A 17,882-nucleotide genomic window follows, 5' to 3' on the forward strand; every position below is an offset into this window, starting at 1 on the left:
TCTCCCTACAATTGTCTACCAAGTTGAGTCAACATAAAACTGGACCTTTACTGGGAACTTGTGAAGTGTAAGTGGCATCTATCTGTGCAGCGAGGCCAAGCGGAACCTCTCGGGCTGGTTCCTGCTGCATTCCGGGATGGTGCAACTGCAGAACCTGACCCTCCTTCAGCCGAGCTGAGTGGACGGTGAAGGCAAGGGAAGCAGCGTGAGAGCGACCAATGGGTTACGGCGACGTTTGAGTGGTGTGTGCGCCGACCAGTTACAGACGAGGTTGGGATGAGTGGCGTGTGGCCTGACCAATCAGAGTCGGGGGTGGCAGCGGTGTAACTTGAACCAATCAGAGTCAAGGAGGAGGGAATTGCCGGTGAGGCAGTGCAAGTGGAACGTGCGCGCGGGGTGACAGTTAAAAGCGGCGGTTGGCGGGGAAGGAGGGACGGGGCAGGAGGCTGCCATGGGCAGCGTGTGGCGGGAGGTGCTGACCCTGCAGCTTGGCCATTACAGCAACTTCGTGGGCTCGCACTGGTGGAACATTCAGGTCAGGGCCTGAGGGAGAGAGGATGGGAAAGGGGGAGATGATGATGATGAGGAGAGATGATGATGGTGAGAAATGATGAGGAGGAGGAGAGATGATGATGAGGAGGAGAGATGATGATGAGGAGGAGAGATGATGATGAGGAGGAGAGATGATGATGATGAGGAGAGATGATGATGAGGAGGAGAGATGATGATGGTGAGAAATGATGAGGAGGAGGAGAGATGATGATGAGGAGGAGAGATGATGATGGTGAGAAATGATGAGGAGGAGGAGAGATGATGATGAGGAGGAGAGATGATGATGAGGAGGAGAGATGATGATGAGGAGGAGAGATGATGATGAGGAGGAGAGATGATGATGATGAGGAGAGATGATGATGAGGAGGAGAGATGATGATGAGGAGGAGAGATGATGATGATGAGGAGAGATGATGATGAGGAGAGATGATGATGATGAGGAGAGATGATGATGAGGAGAGATGATGATGAGGAGAGATGATGATGAGGAGAGATGATGATGAGGAGGAGAGATGATGATGAGGAGAGATGATGATGAGGAGAGATGATGATGATGAGGAGAGATGATGATGAGGAGGAGAGATGATGATGAGGAGGAGAGATGATGATGAGGAGGAGAGATGATGATGAGGAGGAGAGATGATGATGAGGAGGAGAGATGATGATGAGGAGGAGAGATGATGATGAGGAGAGATGATGATGATGAGGAGGAGAGATGATGATGATGAGAGATGATGAGGAGGAGAGATGATGAGGAGGAGAGATGATGATGAGGAGGAGAGATGATGAAGAGAGATGATGATGATGATGAGGAGAGATGATGATGAGGAGGAGAGATGATGATGAGGAGGAGAGATGATGAGGAGGAGAGATGATGATGATGAGGAGAGATGATGATGAGGAGGAGAGATGATGATGAGGAGGAGAGATGATGATGAGGAGAGATGATGATGAGGAGGAGAGATGATGAGGAGGAGAGATGATGAGGAGGAGAGATGATGATGAGGAGGAGAGATGATGATGAGGAGCGATGATGATGATGAGGAGCGATGATGATGATGAGGAGAGATGATGATGATGAGGAGAGATGATGATGAGGAGGAGAGATGATGATGCGGAGCGATGATGATGATGAGGAGAGATGATGATGATGAGGAGAGATGATGATGAGGAGGAGAGATGATGATGATGATGAGGAGAGATGATGATGAGGAGGAGAGATGATGAAGAGAGATGATGATGAGGAGAGATGATGATGAGGAGGAGAGATGATGAGGAGGAGAGATGATGATGAGGAGGAGAGATGATGATGAGGAGGAGAGATGATGATGAGGAGGAGAGATGATGATGAGGAGGAGAGATGATGATGAGGAGGAGAGATGATGATGAGGAGAGATGATGATGATGAGGAGAGATGATGATGATGAGGAGAGATGATGATGAGGAGAGATGATGATGATGAGGAGAGATGATGATGAGGAGGAGAGATGATGATGAGGAGGAGAGATGATGATGAGGAGGAGAGATGATGATGATGAGGAGAGATGATGATGATGAGGAGAGATGATGAGGAGGAGAGATGATGATGATGAGGAGAGATGATGATGATGAGGAGAGATGATGATGAGGAGGAGAGATGATGATGAGGAGGAGAGATGATGATGAGGAGAGATGATGATGATGAGGAGAGATGATGATGATGAGGAGAGATGATGATGAGGAGAGATGATGATGAGGAGGAGAGATGATGAGGAGATGATAATGAGAGATGATGATCAGGAGAGATGAGGATGATGAGGAGAGATGATGATGATGATGAGGAGAGATGATGATGATGAGGGGAGATGATGATGAGGAGAGATGAGGAGGAGGAGAGATGAGGAGGAGAGATGATGATGAGGAAGAGAGATGATGATGATGAGGAGAGATGATGATGAGGCGAGTGATGATGATGAGGGGAGATAGTGAGGAGAGATGATGAGGAGGAGAGATGATGATGAGAGATGATGAGGAGGAGGAGAGATGATGAGGAGATGATAATGAGAGATGATGATCAGGAGAGATGAGGATGAGGAGGAGATGATGATGAGAGATGAGGAGAGATGATGATGATGAGGGGAGATGATGATGAGGGGAGATGATGATGAGGAGAGATGAGGAGGAGGAGAGATGAGGAGGAGGAGAGATGAGGAGGAGAGATGATGATGAGGAAGAGAGATGATGATGATGAGGAGAGATGATGATGAGGCGAGTGATGATGATGAGGGGAGATAGTGAGGAGAGATGATGATGAGGAGAGATGATGGTGAGATGATGAGGGGAGAGAAGCACTGATCCCTGCGGCACTCCACTAGTCACAACCTGCCAATCTGAGAAGGACCCGTTTATCCCTACTCTCTGCTTTCTGCCTGTTAACCATTCTTCGATCCATGCTAATGTATTACCCTTAATTCCATGCGCCCTAATCTTATATAACAGCCTTTTATGTGGCACCTTGTCGAATGCCTTCTGAAAATCTAAGTCCACCTATATCCACTGGTTCCCCCCTATCTAACCTGCTAGTTACATCTTCAAATAAACTCTAAAAGATTTGTTAAATATGATTCCCCTTTCATAAAACCGTATTGACTCTGCCTGATCATATTATGACTTTCTATGTGCCCCACGACGACGTCCCTACTTATAGAATCTAGAATTTTCCCTACCACCGATGTCAGGAGATGATGAGAGAGATGATGATAGGAGGAGAGAGGAGAGATGATGAGGAGAGAAGGAGATTAGAGACTTCTCTGTGTTTGGCTAATGGGGTGTTGCGGATGGAGAGTGGAGCCGGGAAGCAAAGGAGGTGTAGAAGTCAATGAAGCGAGAGTGGGATCGAGCGCATTGGGAGGTCCTGGCGATGTGAACAGCGCTACAAATTGTGCAGTAAATACCATGTGCTGTGTCTCTCCATGCTCTCCATGCTCCAGGACTCCAACCTGTACTACGATGCCGAAGTGAAGGACCCGTACTGTGAGATCAGCAACAATGTTCTGTTCCGAGAGGGCCAGACCCAGCACGGCCAGACCACCTACACACCACGCCTCATTCTCCTGGACCTCAAAGGTACACAAGCCTCCGTGTCGCAGCTGTTTTGTACTGGTGTCAGCCTGGCTCAGGCGGCAGCACTCTTACCAAAGTCAGATGGTTGTGTCAATGCAATGATAGGGAAAGAATGCTTTATTCAGGCAGACGTGAAAAATCCCTGACACCTCTTTATTGTGTCTCAAACCCTGACCTGGGATGCACACTGTAGAGGGAGCTTTACTGTGTCTGTAACCCTGACCTGGGAGTGTGGACGCACAGTGTAGAGGAGCGTTACTGTGTCTGTAACCCTGACCTGGGAGTGTGGACACACTGCGTAGAGGAGTGTTACTGTGTCTGTAACCCTGACCTGGGAGTGTGGACGCACAGTGTAGAGGAGCTTTACTGTGTCTGTAACCCTGACCTGGGAGTGTGGACGCACAGTGTAGAGGAGCATTACTGTGTCTGTAACGCTGACCTGGGAGTGTGGACGCACAGTGTAGAGGGAGCGTTACTGTGTCTGTAACCCTGACCTGGGAGTGTGGACACACTGCGTAGAGGAGTGTTACTGTGTCTGTAACCCTGACCTGGGAGTGTGGACACACAGTGTAGAGGAGCTTTACTGTGTCTGTAACCCTGACCTGGGAGTGTGGACACACAGTGTAGAGGGACTGTGTCTGTAACCCTGACCTGGGAGTGTGGACGCACAGTGTAGAGGAGCATTACTGTGTCTGTAACGCTGACCTGGGAGTGTGGATGTACGCACAGTGTAGAGGGAGCTTTACTGTGTCTCTAACCCTGACCTGGGAGTGTGGACGCACAGTGTAGAGGGAGCGTTACTGTGTCTGTAACCCTGACCTGGGAGTGTGGACACACAGTGTAGAGGGACTGTGTCTGTAACCCTGACCTGGGAGTGTGGACGCACAGTGTAGAGGAGCTTTACTGTGTCTGTAACCCTGACCTGGGAGTGTGGACGCACAGTGTAGAGGAGCATTACTGTGTCTGTAACGCTGACCTGGGAGTGTGGATGTACGCACAGTGTAGAGGGAGCTTTACTGTGTCTCTAACCTGGAGCCCCAGCAATTGGTAATGTTCTAACCTGATGTTTAGGAAGGTCTCATTGCTCTGCGGTAACTGATATGCGTGTGTTTCAGGAAGTCTGAACAGTCTGAAGCAGGAGGGAGTATTGTATGAGGGAAGGCAGACAGAGCCCACAGTGACATGGTAAGACCTAGACATACCTAACACTCCTCTGTGTGTGTGGCTCGGTGACAGCAGCTGTCACGTTCAGAGTACCGTTAACATGCAAGTGAAAGCCCTAACGGCTAGGGTGGTCCTAGCTGGACAAGCCGTGGGAAAATTTGCTGGACAGTGCTCTCAGTGGCAAACAATGTGGTTTTAGCTGGTTAGACTCCAGCAGAAACCTAACTCAAACATGGTGACTGATTGCCTGCTCAAAGATGTGGGTCTTAAGACGGGCCTTGAAGGAAGGGAGGGAGCGAGGCGAAGGAACTGTGGAATGGAGTTCTCGATGGTGGGGGCAGAGAGGCTGAAGGCCTGACCACCGATGGTGGGGCAGGTTGAGCAGGGTGGGGACGTGTAGCAGGCCGGAGCCCACTGAGCGGAGGGAGCAGACAGGCAGTTAGGTGATGGAATCAGGTTGGTTGTATCACCTAATTCCTCGGAGATTTGTGAATGAAAGTGCAGTCGATCTCTCTCACACACGGTGTCTCTCTCTGTCCTGCCAGGGAGGGGGGCGTTTCAGTGCACAAGGAGGAGCCAGTGAAAAAGAACCAATTCCTGCGTGATCTGGACAGACATGATGTAAGCAGCCACTTTACTGCAGTGACCCGTACTTTACTCCCAGCTGCAGTCACCTTCACGTTTGACACAGCAGCTTACTGCATTGAAACAAGGATTCATTGTAAGGTACAGGGCCTGCGTGTTTGAAAGCGAACGCAGTAGCCAATCTGTACAGCAACGTCTTGCAAACAGCCATAATGTGAATGAACAATTTTATCTGTCGAATTGTCGGCCAGGACACTTTCTGTTTTCCTGACAGTGCCGCGAGATCTTTAACATCTGCCTGTACAGGACGCAGACAGAAGCTGGGTTTAACGATTTATCTGAAGGCCGGATGGGGATAACAGGGAGATTGGTACATGACAGGAACATGACTGGAGCTCAGAGGTCACAGTAAAGCTGGAGGAGAGCTTTGAATACGTGATAACCCGTTGTATCAAATGCAAGAATTCTGTAGGGTGTTCACAAAGTCCTGTTACCCCTCACGTCCCTAAAGTGCACTGACAAACCAATGCTAACATGTGGCAGAATGATGTTCATTGTATTTAGAAGTTATTCAATCATATTCAGTACAACTGTTTAGCTGTATTTAGACATCCGATGGATGGATGGATGGATGGACGGACGGATGGATGGCCATCATTTTCATGGCAGATAATGATCGTCGCCATGTTCAGTACCACATCAGTAACATGGATGGAGTCAGTGAGGAGAGAGTTACTTGTGTCAGGCATTGTTACACTCCAATCATCTTCCATAGCAAATAAACATTCATTGTAAGAAAAAACACAGGGAGTAACAGGACTTTGTGAACCCATATTCTTTTGTCTCCTCATCTTTCCACTGGAGTTCCCTGGCCGGTCAGTGAAAGCCGAGGCTTTATTATAATGATAATAATAAGCCTTGCATTTAATACAGAGCCTTATCACGTCAAAGCGCTTCACAGGATACACTGTATTTTGTGGGCGAAACGTCACAGGCTTAGTGTGTTTGGCACGACAGTTTAGTTTTTTGACATTTGTGCACTCCATGTTACTTGCCTCATTATCTCTCTCTCTCTCTCTCTCTCAGGGCCAACGACACACAGACAGGAACCTCAATGGCGCGGCATACCAGGCAGAGCAAAGTGAGTGCAATGTTTGTGTGCCAACAACAACAACACATTATATTTACCCAGCGTTTTTCACATCAGGACAAAGGTGCTGGTCAAACAACAACAATAACTTGGATTTATATAGCGCCCTCCGCACCAGACGGCGTCTCAGAGCGCTTCACAGTAACGGATCCCGGGATTGAGCCGGGGGGAGCCAGGGGGAGGGTGGGGAGGAAGATGATCAAAGGCATGGTCGAAAAGAAAGGTCTTCAGCAGAGACCTGAAAATGGGAAGGGAGGGAGCGAGGAAGGCAGTTCTATAGCCTCGGGGCATAGCGGCTGAAGGCACGGCCGCCGAGGGTTGAGCGGAGGACTCGGGGGACAAGGAGGAGGCCAGACCCGGTGGAGCGAAGGCAACGGGCACTGTTTTGAGGAGAGAGGAGGTCAGAGAGGTCGGGGGCTGCAGAGGAGTGGAGGGATTTGAAGACAAGGTTGAGGAAATAAGGGTTGAAGATAAACAGGGATTTGGACCCGAGCTGGGGGTTGGTTTCAGGAGGGGTGGAGGGCAGGGAGGGTAGAGGTAGCTGGATGACTGAAGGCGCAGTTGAAGAGGAGGGTCTTGAGGCGTGCTTTGAAGGAGGGAAGGGAGAGGGTGAGGCTGTGGGATGGAGTTCCAATGCGTCAGGGCAGAGAGGCTGACGGCCTGACCGCTTGATGGGCTGGGCTGGGCAGGGTATGTGGAGCACTCCATCTCTCCATGTTACACTGTGCCATCTCTCCAAGTTACACAGCCTGTGTGCCCACCAGTGAGTGTCTTTGAAATGTTGCCTGCTTGTCTCTCCAGGAGCTGTGCCTCAGAGACCACTGGACCTGTCACAGAGAAACTATCAGTTAGAGGGCAGTGTGACGGTGTGGTCTGACTACCTGAGGGTCCACTTACACCCAAAGACTGTCAGTGTTGTCCATCAGTACAACCACGAGGGGTAAGTTAGCACTGTACAGCACTCAGCATCTCACAGTTCTCGTTCCTTTTGGACCAATTCCCCCCCATACACATACACACACCACTGCCATCCCACAATACTGTTTGTCCAGTGCAGTGCTGTATAGTCAGAGTTGCCGACCCTCAGGTGATATGTTAAACCGAGCTCCTGTCTCCCTGTCTCGTGGCGCTATTGGAAAAGAGGGGACTTTCTCTCTCTCTCTCCCGCTGTCCTGGCCGACAGATAAAACTGCATGGCTGCGCGCAAACTATATCCTGTGAAGCGCTTTGAGACATCTCAACGACATGATAAGGTGCGATATCAAATGCAAGGATTATTGTTATTATTAAGAGCCTGTGTTTTTGTTGCAGGGACTCTGATCGCTTCGAAGCCTTCGGCCAGGGGGAGAAGCTATTCCAAGACCCAGCTTTTCTGGACGACTTTGAAGATCGGCTTCACTTCTATGTGGAGGAATGTGATTACCTGCAGGTAGGAGCGCAGTGGGCCTGCGCTCAGACCGCTCCCTCTTGTATGTAGCTCTCATCCCACAGATTATTATAATGTGACTGCGTGTGTGATTCTCTGTGGCAGGGTTTCCACCTGCTGTGTGACCTGCAGGATGGCTTCAGTGGAGCTGCGTCCAAGCTGTTGGAACTGCTGAAGGATGAGTACGGGGGCCGGGGGATATTCACCAGCGGAGTGGCCCCCACCTCACACATGGAGACAGTGAGTACACACAGCGAGTGAGGGAGGGAAACCTACCTGTAGCCCTGCACCCCAGCGAGGGCAGCCCAGCCCCATGGTGTAATCAGCACAGCCCAGCCCCATAGCCAGCCCAGCCCCGTGTTGTAGCCAGCCTAGCCCCATGGTGTAGTGTAGTGCAGGAGGCCAGGCCAGACTCGGAGTAGAGACCGGTGTCAATGGGGCAATGGAATGTGTGAATTGAGCCAGCCCTCTGTGACGGTCCCAAGTCTGGTTCCTGAGCTAGGCGGGTCTACAGTATTCCAGGGCACTGCCGATGACATTACAGCCCAGCCTATCTCATCGACAGGACCTGGAAGGGAAGACCAGTGGGGAGGGAGGATAGAAGGGGGGGAGGGATAGAGAGGAGGGAGGGATAGAAGGAGGGAGGGAGTCAGGGTGTTACAGAGGGCCAATCGAGCCAGAAGCCAGAGGTGGAGAGCTGAGGCGGGGAATAGAGCTGGAAGAGAGGGTGTGATTGTGAATGGGGGTGGGGTAAGTTAATGTTGGATTTCCCTCTCCCCCAGAGTCCTGTGAAGGATATTTACCGGCTGCTGAACACCGTAATGGGGATTGTGAACTTGTCCAACCGCAGCTCCATCTTCTGCCCGCTCTCCCTCAACGAGAACCTGCTGAGACGCCGACCAGCTTCCGCTGCCACCTTCCCTCACCTCATCTACAATGTGAGTCCTTCCCCAGCTCTGTACCCTGTCCACACAGCCCAGCAACAGCACAATAAAGCACACTCCCAGGTCAGGGTTAGAGACACAGTAAAGCTCCCTCTACACTGTGTATCCACACTCCCAGGTCAGGGTTAGAGACGCAGTAAAGCTCCTCTACACTGTGTGTCCACACTCCCAGGTCAGGGTTACAGACACAGTAACGCTCCCTCTACACTGTGCGTCCGCACTCCCAGGTCAGGGTTAGAGACACAATAAAGTTCCTCTACACTGTGTGTCCGTCCACACTCCCAGGTCAGGGTTAGAGACACAGTAAAGCTCCTCTACACTGTGTGTCCACACTCCCAGGTCAGGGTTACATACACAGTAAAGCTCCTCTACACTGTGTGTCCGTCCACACTCCCAGGTCAGGGTTAGAGACACAGTAACGCTCCTCTACACTGTGTGTCCACACTCCCAGGTCAGGGTTAGAGACACAGTAAAGTTCCCTCTGCACTGTGCCAGGGGTTAGGAGGCGAGGAGTGTAACATATTATCTTCATGACCAGGCCTCTGTGAACTACCACAGCAGTGCTGTGCTGGCGAGTGCCCTGGACACCCTGACTCTGCCTCACCGGCTGCATTCCTCCAACCTCTCGCTGGTGCAGCTCGCCAACGCTCTCAACGTCTCAGGAAGGAAGGTACAATGCAGACTCCCAGTGCAGGCGTGTCCCAGGCCATACGCATGTCAGACGCTGTGTGTCCCCTGGCTGTGTCCACAGTGAAACTCACTGGCTTACCCTTATCGTTTCACCCACAAAACACTTTCACTGCACTTTACAGTGTATCCTGTGAAGCGCTTTGAGATGTCTCAAAGACGTGATAATGCGCTGTATCAAAGGCAAGTATTATTATTATTATTATCCTGTCTTGCTCACTGAGAGCACACACCCCAGGAACCGGGTGGTGGCAAGTCAGATTGCAGATTCATCACCCAGGCTTTCACCTAAACTAACTTGATTTTTTCGTTCTGCATCTGTGTGTGTCTCTCTTTCTGTCGCTCTCTCTCTCACTCTATCAGATGGTCATGGCCTCGGCTTCGCTCCCTTTCCCGCTGCAGGAGGGCAGCACGCTGCCAGACGCGCTTTTCAGTCACCAGGGGGAGGTGCCCTGGAGGCCGCTGTCCCCGTGTGGGGAGCTGAGAGACTCCAGGTGCTTCTCTCAGTCCGTGGTACTGAGAGGGATCAGCAGGGAGCAGCAGGTCAGGTGAGCAGAGCAGAGCCCAAGCCTTTCGTGACTAAAACACAATAATACAGAACCCCCTCGTTCTCCACTGACGACAACAACAACTTAGTTATATAGTTTATATTTGGTGCGTTTTGCCCACCCAATGCACAGTCACTACACTTTACAGTATATCCTGCTTTGAGGCGTCTCAAAGACATGAAAAGGCGCTATATCAAATGCAAGGATTATTATTATTTATTATAGCGCCCTCCATACAAGGTAGCATCTCAGAGCGCTTGACTAATATAACATGCCCTTAGCCACTCCCGTTAGCCATTTGCCCTAAGGCGATGGAAGCAAAAAATGTTAGGAAACAATATCTGGGGATATATACAGTATATAGTTTGGGACACGACATGTCAATTGACTGCCAGGATGGTGGAAGATGAACTGGATGGACCTTGGGCTTCTTTCGTCTGGCAAATGGTTATGTTCTTATGTTAACAACAACAAAATTACATTAGCGCCTTTCATGTCGGGAGGACATCCAAAGGCACTGGACAATCAGTGTTTCAGACCCAAGATGGGTGTCAGGATTGGGGAGGGTGGAGGGAAGCAGGGTTAACACCATATAAGATAGGGACATAGGAGATTAGGTATATGACAAGTGTAAAATAGCGACTGGGGGATCTGAAGGAGAATTTAGGAGGAATTGCTCACGTAGTGAAAGGGGAGTGTGATTCTGGAGTCCTGTAGCTCAGTGGTTAGAGCACTCACTTCGCAAGCCAGAGGACCTGGGTTTGATTCTCGGTTGGGTCAGGGCAAACCTTACGCAAGTTTCCTTACTCCACACACACACACACAGAGACACACCCACCTCTGTTTACCAGCAGTCAGTAGGAACCCGTTTGTTAGTCGATTGGCAGATCACTTTCCGGGGGTAATAATACCTGAGATATGGGCGAGGTGGGTGAGTGATTCTGTACTGATTCCCTGACTTACACTGTCCTCCTGTCCTGCAGTAACCTGCCCCCAGGGGAGAAACCCCCCTCCGTCTTACACGCCTGCCCAACAGGAGACGAGGTGCTCGGCAAATACATCTACAGCCATTTCCCAGCCACACTCAGGTATGACAGGCCTGCTGACAGGTGCGGCTGTGTGCTCACGTGTGTGTATGTTTGTGACCATTGATGAGTGCATGTGCTACTGTCCTGTATAAACCCTGATCTCCCCTCAGTGCTGTCCATGTGGCTCAGACCCCGAGCAAAGTGCTGACTCCATACCCACAACTGTTCACAGCCGCCATCAACAGACAGGGACACCTGGCGGCAGCGGGAGCGCCATCAGGTGGTGGTAAGTCAGACTGCAGCATGCAGGTGGGACAGAGAGAGGGAGGGAGACGATCAGGGTGGGGAGCGGTCAGTTGGGGATGGGGGTTGCAGAGCTTGACGATTGACTGTGAAGTGTATTTACTAGCTTCCATCGGAAAGAACTATTGATGGATCTCTTTCCAGGGGTAATAATCACTCCAGAAAAAACATATTTGGTCACTCAGTCCACTGTTGTGCACAATTGGCTGCTACATTTCACCCACAAAATACCCAGTTTACAATGTATCCTGTGAGATGTCTTGAAGATGTGATAAAGCGCTATATCAAGTACAAGGATTATTATTATTTATGTACTATATGACTAGGTAAATCTGCAAATTTAGCCCCCGTGCTTGTGACTCCTAGCTCCAGATCATTTACGAAGATACCATGTCTTTCGCCTATCAAATTCCCCTGTTGTGTGTAGTGATTGTGTGTTCTGTTTGGTCAGGAGTGGAAAGTATGCCGGTACTGAGCGCCCTGCAGTCCTCGCCTGTGCTGCACAACGTTCTGAGGAACCTACACAAGGATGTGACCTGCCTCGACCTCCGCAAGTTCAACAGCTTCCTGTCCGCAGGCACGGAGGTGGATGACTTCAAAGATGCCCTGGAGGAGCTGAGGACCCTCTCGCAATGCTACAAGATGAACTTTGACCTAGACGAATCAGAGGACGAGTCTGACATGGAATAAAGATACCTTTGCTCAGTGAGAGAGCCGTGTTTAACCCTCTTACTCCCACCTAGCACTGTGACAATACAAATAACATTTACACAGCGCCTGCCTTTCACATCGAGAGGACATCCCAAGGCATTGGACAGTCAGGGATTTGGACCCGAGCTGGGGGAGAATCGGGACAGTGGGGGTGGGAGGATGACGGAAGGCACAGTCGAAGAGGAGGCTTTTGAGACGGGTCTTGAAGGAGGGGGTGAGGTGGAGGGACTGTGGGATGGAGTTCCAGAGGATGGGGCAGAGAGGCTGAAGGCCTGACCGCCGATGGTGGGGTGGGCTGGTCGGGGGACATGGAGCAGGGCAATGCCTGCTGAGGGAAGGGAATGGATGGATTGGTAAGGGGTCAGCAGGTCACAGAGGTAGATGGGGAGGAACAAGGCCATGGAGGGCCTTGAAGATGAGGACAAGGATTTTGAACTCTATCCTTTGGGGGCTGGGGAGTCATGAGCCGGGTGAGGGTGATGGGGTCACAGAGCCTGTTTCTCACTGAGAGCGAGTTACGTTTTTAATGGGGCAGTACGGCGTCGGGTTGGTGGTCAATCTTCCAGGCGTAGCGCGTGAACCCACAGCTTTTTAACTCATGATGTGTGAGTGCTACCGAGCGAGTGAGTCAGGCCGACACACAAATTCACTATCACTGCAAGCAACATGTTGATCTTTTTAATGTTCGAGTTTCAAACTGTGCTGGGCTGATCAGTGGCCTTACAGAGACTCCAGCCAGGACACAAAGAGAAACTCCCTGTCGTTTCCCACAGCCGAGAATTGTTTAACATCCACCTGACCAGGTATAGACAACTTCAGCTAAACAACAACTTGTAAGTATATAGGACATGAGTCCAGGTGTCAAGAAACTCTTCTCTATTGCACTGGGATCTTTAATGTCCACCTGAACAGGCAGATGGGGATGGGGTTAAGGTCTGATAATACAGTATTTGCCCCAGCACTGCACTGTCAAAGTCAACAGTTCTAACACACAACCTTCTGACCAAGAGGTCCCAACTGAGCCAGGCTTCACACAGGCCAGGAGGTTACAAACACACACTGGGCTGGTGGGGAGAGAGGGGATTACAAACCCACACAAGCCTGGGGGGAGGGGGGGAGGAAAGGTACAAACTCACAAGGGGTACAGTAAAAGGATGTAAAATTTATTGAAAATACTGACAAAAAATTACTTCCTAGCGCTGTTCCTACTTCTATACAAATCATTTTACATTATTGACAATAAGATTAAATGATACAAAGGTTTCAGCGCCTGTTAGCAATCCTCCCATTCCCCCCGGGGGGGGGGGACGGGACGGACAGGACACAACAACATTGCTCTCAGTACATCCAGTCCACACAAATCCCCTCCCAAAAGTAATTTGGAATTCAACCCCCACCTTAGCTGAACAGGATCAACATTCACCTAGAGCAGCTCTGCACCCCCCCCTCCATTGGGAAAGACATACCCTGAGATCATGAGGCCACTGACTGTGCCTCCTGCCAATACCCCCCCACCCCCGACAAGGGGGATCTTTAACGACCACCTGAACGGGCCGACGGGTTTAACGTGTCCTCAGAAGGGAGAGCACTTCCCCCCAGCGCTGTATTACAGCGTCAGTTTCGACTGTGATTCCAAGTTTCTGATCTCCTGACTCAGAGGCAAGAAAGCAAGTGACTGAGCCAGACTGATATTGTACAAACTGCGCAGCTGGGGGGGTGGGGTAGAAAGAAAAAGAAAACAACTTCAAAATGAAGACTCGGTTAAGGATTTTCCCTCCGACAACTGTGTGAAACCCAGAGGATTTATTATTATAATTTACTATTTGATCCAGAGCCTTATGTTGACGAGGCATCTCAAAGCACTTCCCAGTGAAGTGTCTGTTTTAGCCAGTAAACTCCACGAGGGGCAGGGAGATGGATCTTTAAATGGGGATGGGGAGGGCGAACAAGTAAATGCCGTTAGCAAGCCATGAAGCCAGTGGCAGGCAAGTCACTCGTCTCAGAATCCAAACTCCGTCCCATTTTCTCTCTCCCTCTCCATTCACAAAACTTCCTATCTGCGCTTTGAAGTCTGATCAGCAGCAGTTTTAGTTGTCTGACTGACAGGCCTGTCAGATAGTCCGTGGTGCAGTATCAGGGAAAGGGGTGGGGGGAGTAAGGAGAGAAACAAAAAATATTGAGAAAGAAAATAAAGAAATCCCAAAGCCGCTTTGCTATATTTACAGAGTCCGGGCTGTGGTAAGGAGGCCTCTGGTCTCACATGCAACAACGCAGACATCAATCGCATGCGTAAGTGGAGATGCCTGGAAGACACAATCAGTGTGGTGAGGGGGGGGCTGGGGGGAGAGGGGGTGATCGGGGGCAGGGAAGAGGACTTATTAAATTATACTATAAAAAGGTGCAATTTTATCTAGAGACCAGGAACTTCAAGTGGGATTTATGCGAGGTGCTGGGCAAGTGCAATTACTATACACACAGCAGCGAGTGTGAAGGGGAAAGGTCCCAGTGTGCACAACACAAGATACAATGTGGAAATATTTTAATTTACATCTGCCCCCTCACACACACAGCCCCAGAGCTTCCCTCAATAACCACTGGACCGGGTTAGCGAGCCAGGCTCTCTCTCAACTCTTAGTAGCACCCAGCTCGCAGACTGGAGCCCCTTCCACACTCCCGTGTACTGTCGATCAAGGGGACCTGCGGGAGAGAGAGCAAGAGAGAAGCAGGGAAACCCATTCAGTTCTCTTGCTTTGTATGTGCGTAGATAAGTAGAAGTATATGTACCGACCATTTTGTGTTGAGTTTAAAAAGTTCACAATAACTTTATATAACTTATTCATTTCTCCCCCCCTCATGAATTACAGCAGGCCTGCGATGGATGGTCCCCAGCCTCGATATACAGCGGACGGACACACACATTCACACACACACACACACACCCACACACGTGCAGACCTATCAGCCTGCCAACTTGCTAGTAACCAGTGACGACTTCCTCTGTGGTAAGTCCTTTGGCGTTAAGATGTGGTCCCCGGTCACCGGGTTCTTGTCTGGGTCGCTCGCCGGGAGTTGTTTGTTCTTCATCTTGGCTTTGGCCATGTTGTAGTCTCCAGAGTCAAAGTATTTTTGCTGCGGGAAGAGGAATAGAACAGTGTTAGCAAGTGCACAGCCAAGCTTTAGGTCCACTGTGGGCAATTGGCTGCTGCGTTTCACCGACAAAACATACAATCAATCCACTTTGCAGTATATTCTGTGAAGGGCTTTGAGATGTCTCAACGACATGATAAGGCGCTGTATCAAATACAAGGATTATTATTATATATTATATACAGAGTGCGACAAGCAGAGAGGGGAAAAGACAGATAAGAACAAGACATTACATTTACACAGTACCTTACCTTTCAAGTTAGGAGGACGTCCCAAGATCCTGAACAGTCAGGAATTGGACCCTAAATTTGGACCTGTTGGGATCAGGAGGGGTGAAGGGCAGGGAGGGGGACCTAAGGCACGGTTGAAGAGCAAGATTTTGAGACGGGTGTCAAAGGAGGTGAAGGAAGGGGCGAGGCGGAGGGACTGTGGGATGGCGTTCCAGTCGGTGGCGGCACAGAGGCTGAAGGCCTGATTGGCAATGGTGGGGCAGGCCGGGAGGGGGACATGGAGCAGGCTGGAGCCTACTGAGCGGACCAGTCAGTACGGGAAAGAGAAAGAGTCGGCATAAGAGAAGCAACAAGACTCCACAACACCTCGCAGGCTGCTTACCCCTTTGTACAGCCTCTTCATTAAGAACTCAGAACCTCCAGGCCGCCCCAGCACTGGATACTTGGCCTTCAGCTTGGCTTCCTCTGCCTGCTCCAGACTCACAGCACCTTTCTCCTGTGTGTCCTGCCAACAGCGGAAACGAACACTTTCTGTAATAATCCCTCCAAAAATCAATTCATAATATAGTCACTCAACTGTTTGTGGAACACTGCTGTGTGCAATTATCATAGAATCATAGAATGTTACGGCACAGAAGGAGGCCATTCGGCCCATCGAGTCTGTGCGGCTTTTTGACAGAGCGTCACTCTCACTAACCCCAATCACCAGCTTTCTCCCCATAACCCCACAAACCTGACTTCTCCAGATACCTGTCCAGTTCTCTCTTAAAAGGTGTTGGCAAATCGGACGTCACTGCCCTTTTGGGCGGATCATTCCAAAATTGGCTGCCACGTTTCACCCACAAAACACACAGTCACTATACTTTACATTGTACCCTGTGAAGCGCTTTGAGATGTTTGAAAGACGTGACAAAGCACTGAGCCAAATGCCAAGATTATTATTATTATAATCTGTGTCGCCCCCGAGTCACCACACACACAGACACACACACAGACACACACACTCACACACACTCACAGACACACACACACACACTCACACACACACTCACACAGACACACACTCACACAGACACTCACACACACACAGACAGACACACAGACACAGACAGACACACAGACACACACACAGACAGACACTTACACAGACACACAGACAGACACACACAGACACTCACACACAGACACTCACACACAGACACTCACACAGACACTCACACAGACAGACACACACATCACTTGGGGTTCAGGTGTTGTGATAATAAACCTCAGGGATTTGGATTTGTACAACAAAGCAGTTTTACACACACGCGCACCAGACGCACAGAGGCGCGCGCACGCAGAGACGCGCACGCGCACCAGAGAGACGCACACACAGACGAGGCGGGGGTGGGAGAGAGACGTTGGGGTAATGGCGCTGCCTCCCCTCAGCGGGTAATTGAACCTTTTGACGATGGGGGGAGAAAGGTGGGTGAGGAGGGGGTGAGGAGTAAATCACCTGCTTCTCTTGGCCGCTCTCACCCCGCGGCGCCGGCTCCTGAGTCTCTGACATGGCGGCCGGTCCCGGTGGTGTCCCGGTGTATATAGTAACAGATGGTGTGAGGCAGAGCTGTTTTGCTTTCTCTCCGGTTATATCTGTCGCCGACCAAACCGATCCGCAGCCAAGATGGCGGCCGCCACCCGTCTGTCTCTCACTGACTGACTGTGACCGCGCAGTGTGTTCACCCGCCCTCCCCGGCGGCAAATTAGCCCGACGTCACGGCGTCCCATAGCCCCGCCCGCCACTTAGCCCCTCCCCCTCCCGTGACTCCTTTTGCCTCTTCCGACAATGCATCACATATCCAGTCAGAGGCGGAAGGACGGCGTCTCCGATAAATGTTTTTCTCGCCCCCCCCCAGCGCTGCGCTGGAGCGTCAACCCAGACTGGGAGCTCAGGGCCTCCGACCTGTGTAAGTGCGTGGGTGGGTGTGAGTCTGTGAGTGTGTGTGAGTCTGTGAGTGTGAGTCTGAGTGTGTGAGTCTGTGAGTCTGTGAGTGTGTGAGTCTGTGAGTGTGTGAGTCTGTGAGTGTGAGTGTGTGTGAGTGTGTGAGTCTGTGAGTGTGAGTGTGTGTGTGAGTCTGTGAGTGTGTGTGTGTGTGTGAGTCTGTGAGTGTGAGTGTGAGTCTGTGAGTGTGTGTGTGTGTGTGTGTGAGTCTGTGAGTGTGTGTGTGTGTGTGAGTCTGTGAGTGTGTGTGTGTGTGTGAGTCTGTGAGTGTGAGTGTGAGTCTGTGAGTGTGTGTGTGTGAGTCTGTGAGTGTGAGTGTGT

At 50.6% G+C, this 17,882-nt stretch overlaps 2 protein-coding genes across 2 annotated transcripts; one reads left to right on the top strand and one right to left on the bottom strand.

Moving 5' to 3' along the window:
- Window positions 1-372: 372 nt before the first annotated feature.
- On the top strand, window positions 373-12,213 carry msto1 (misato mitochondrial distribution and morphology regulator 1). Its single transcript, XM_042346166.1, has 14 exons — window positions 373-535; window positions 3,522-3,657; window positions 4,770-4,839; window positions 5,364-5,439; window positions 6,490-6,544; window positions 7,355-7,493; window positions 7,865-7,982; window positions 8,085-8,219; window positions 8,762-8,917; window positions 9,462-9,593; window positions 9,974-10,158; window positions 11,142-11,246; window positions 11,357-11,472; window positions 11,941-12,213. The coding sequence occupies exons 1-14, from the start codon at window positions 452-454 to the stop codon at window positions 12,177-12,179; spliced, it is 1,746 nt and encodes a 581-aa protein (XP_042202100.1). The 5' UTR covers window positions 373-451; the 3' UTR covers window positions 12,180-12,213.
- Window positions 12,214-14,997: 2,784 nt separating this feature from the next.
- Window positions 14,998-17,351, bottom strand: LOC103172732 (alpha-endosulfine). Its single transcript, XM_007885452.2, has 3 exons — window positions 17,076-17,351; window positions 15,960-16,082; window positions 14,998-15,329 (listed from the first exon to the last, which is right to left on the bottom strand). The coding sequence occupies exons 1-3, from the start codon at window positions 17,127-17,129 to the stop codon at window positions 15,159-15,161; spliced, it is 348 nt and encodes a 115-aa protein (XP_007883643.1). The 5' UTR covers window positions 17,130-17,351; the 3' UTR covers window positions 14,998-15,158.
- Window positions 17,352-17,882: the final 531 nt, after the last annotated feature.

The sequence above is a fragment of the Callorhinchus milii genome, unplaced genomic scaffold, assembly GCF_018977255.1.
Source record: "Callorhinchus milii isolate IMCB2004 unplaced genomic scaffold, IMCB_Cmil_1.0 Scaffold357, whole genome shotgun sequence".
NCBI lineage: Eukaryota > Metazoa > Chordata > Chondrichthyes > Chimaeriformes > Callorhinchidae > Callorhinchus > Callorhinchus milii.

Excerpts from the sequence above, each read along its gene's own strand:
- msto1 (XM_042346166.1), top strand. The coding sequence starts at position 452 with ATGGGCAGCGTGTGGCGGGAGGTGCTGACCCTGCAGCTTGGCCATTAC. Across the intron at positions 536-3,521 it reads CGCACTGGTGGAACATTCAG|GACTCCAACCTGTACTACGA; the intron begins GTCAGGGCCTGA and ends TCCATGCTCCAG. Across the intron at positions 3,658-4,769 it reads CATTCTCCTGGACCTCAAAG|GAAGTCTGAACAGTCTGAAG; the intron begins GTACACAAGCCT and ends CGTGTGTTTCAG.
- LOC103172732 (XM_007885452.2), bottom strand. The coding sequence starts at position 17,129 with ATGTCAGAGACTCAGGAGCCGGCGCCGCGGGGTGAGAGCGGCCAAGAG. Across the intron at positions 16,083-17,075 it reads AGAGCGGCCAAGAGAAGCAG|GACACACAGGAGAAAGGTGC; the intron begins GTGATTTACTCC and ends CGCTGTTGGCAG. Across the intron at positions 15,330-15,959 it reads TGAAGAGGCTGTACAAAGGG|CAAAAATACTTTGACTCTGG; the intron begins GTAAGCAGCCTG and ends CTCTTCCCGCAG.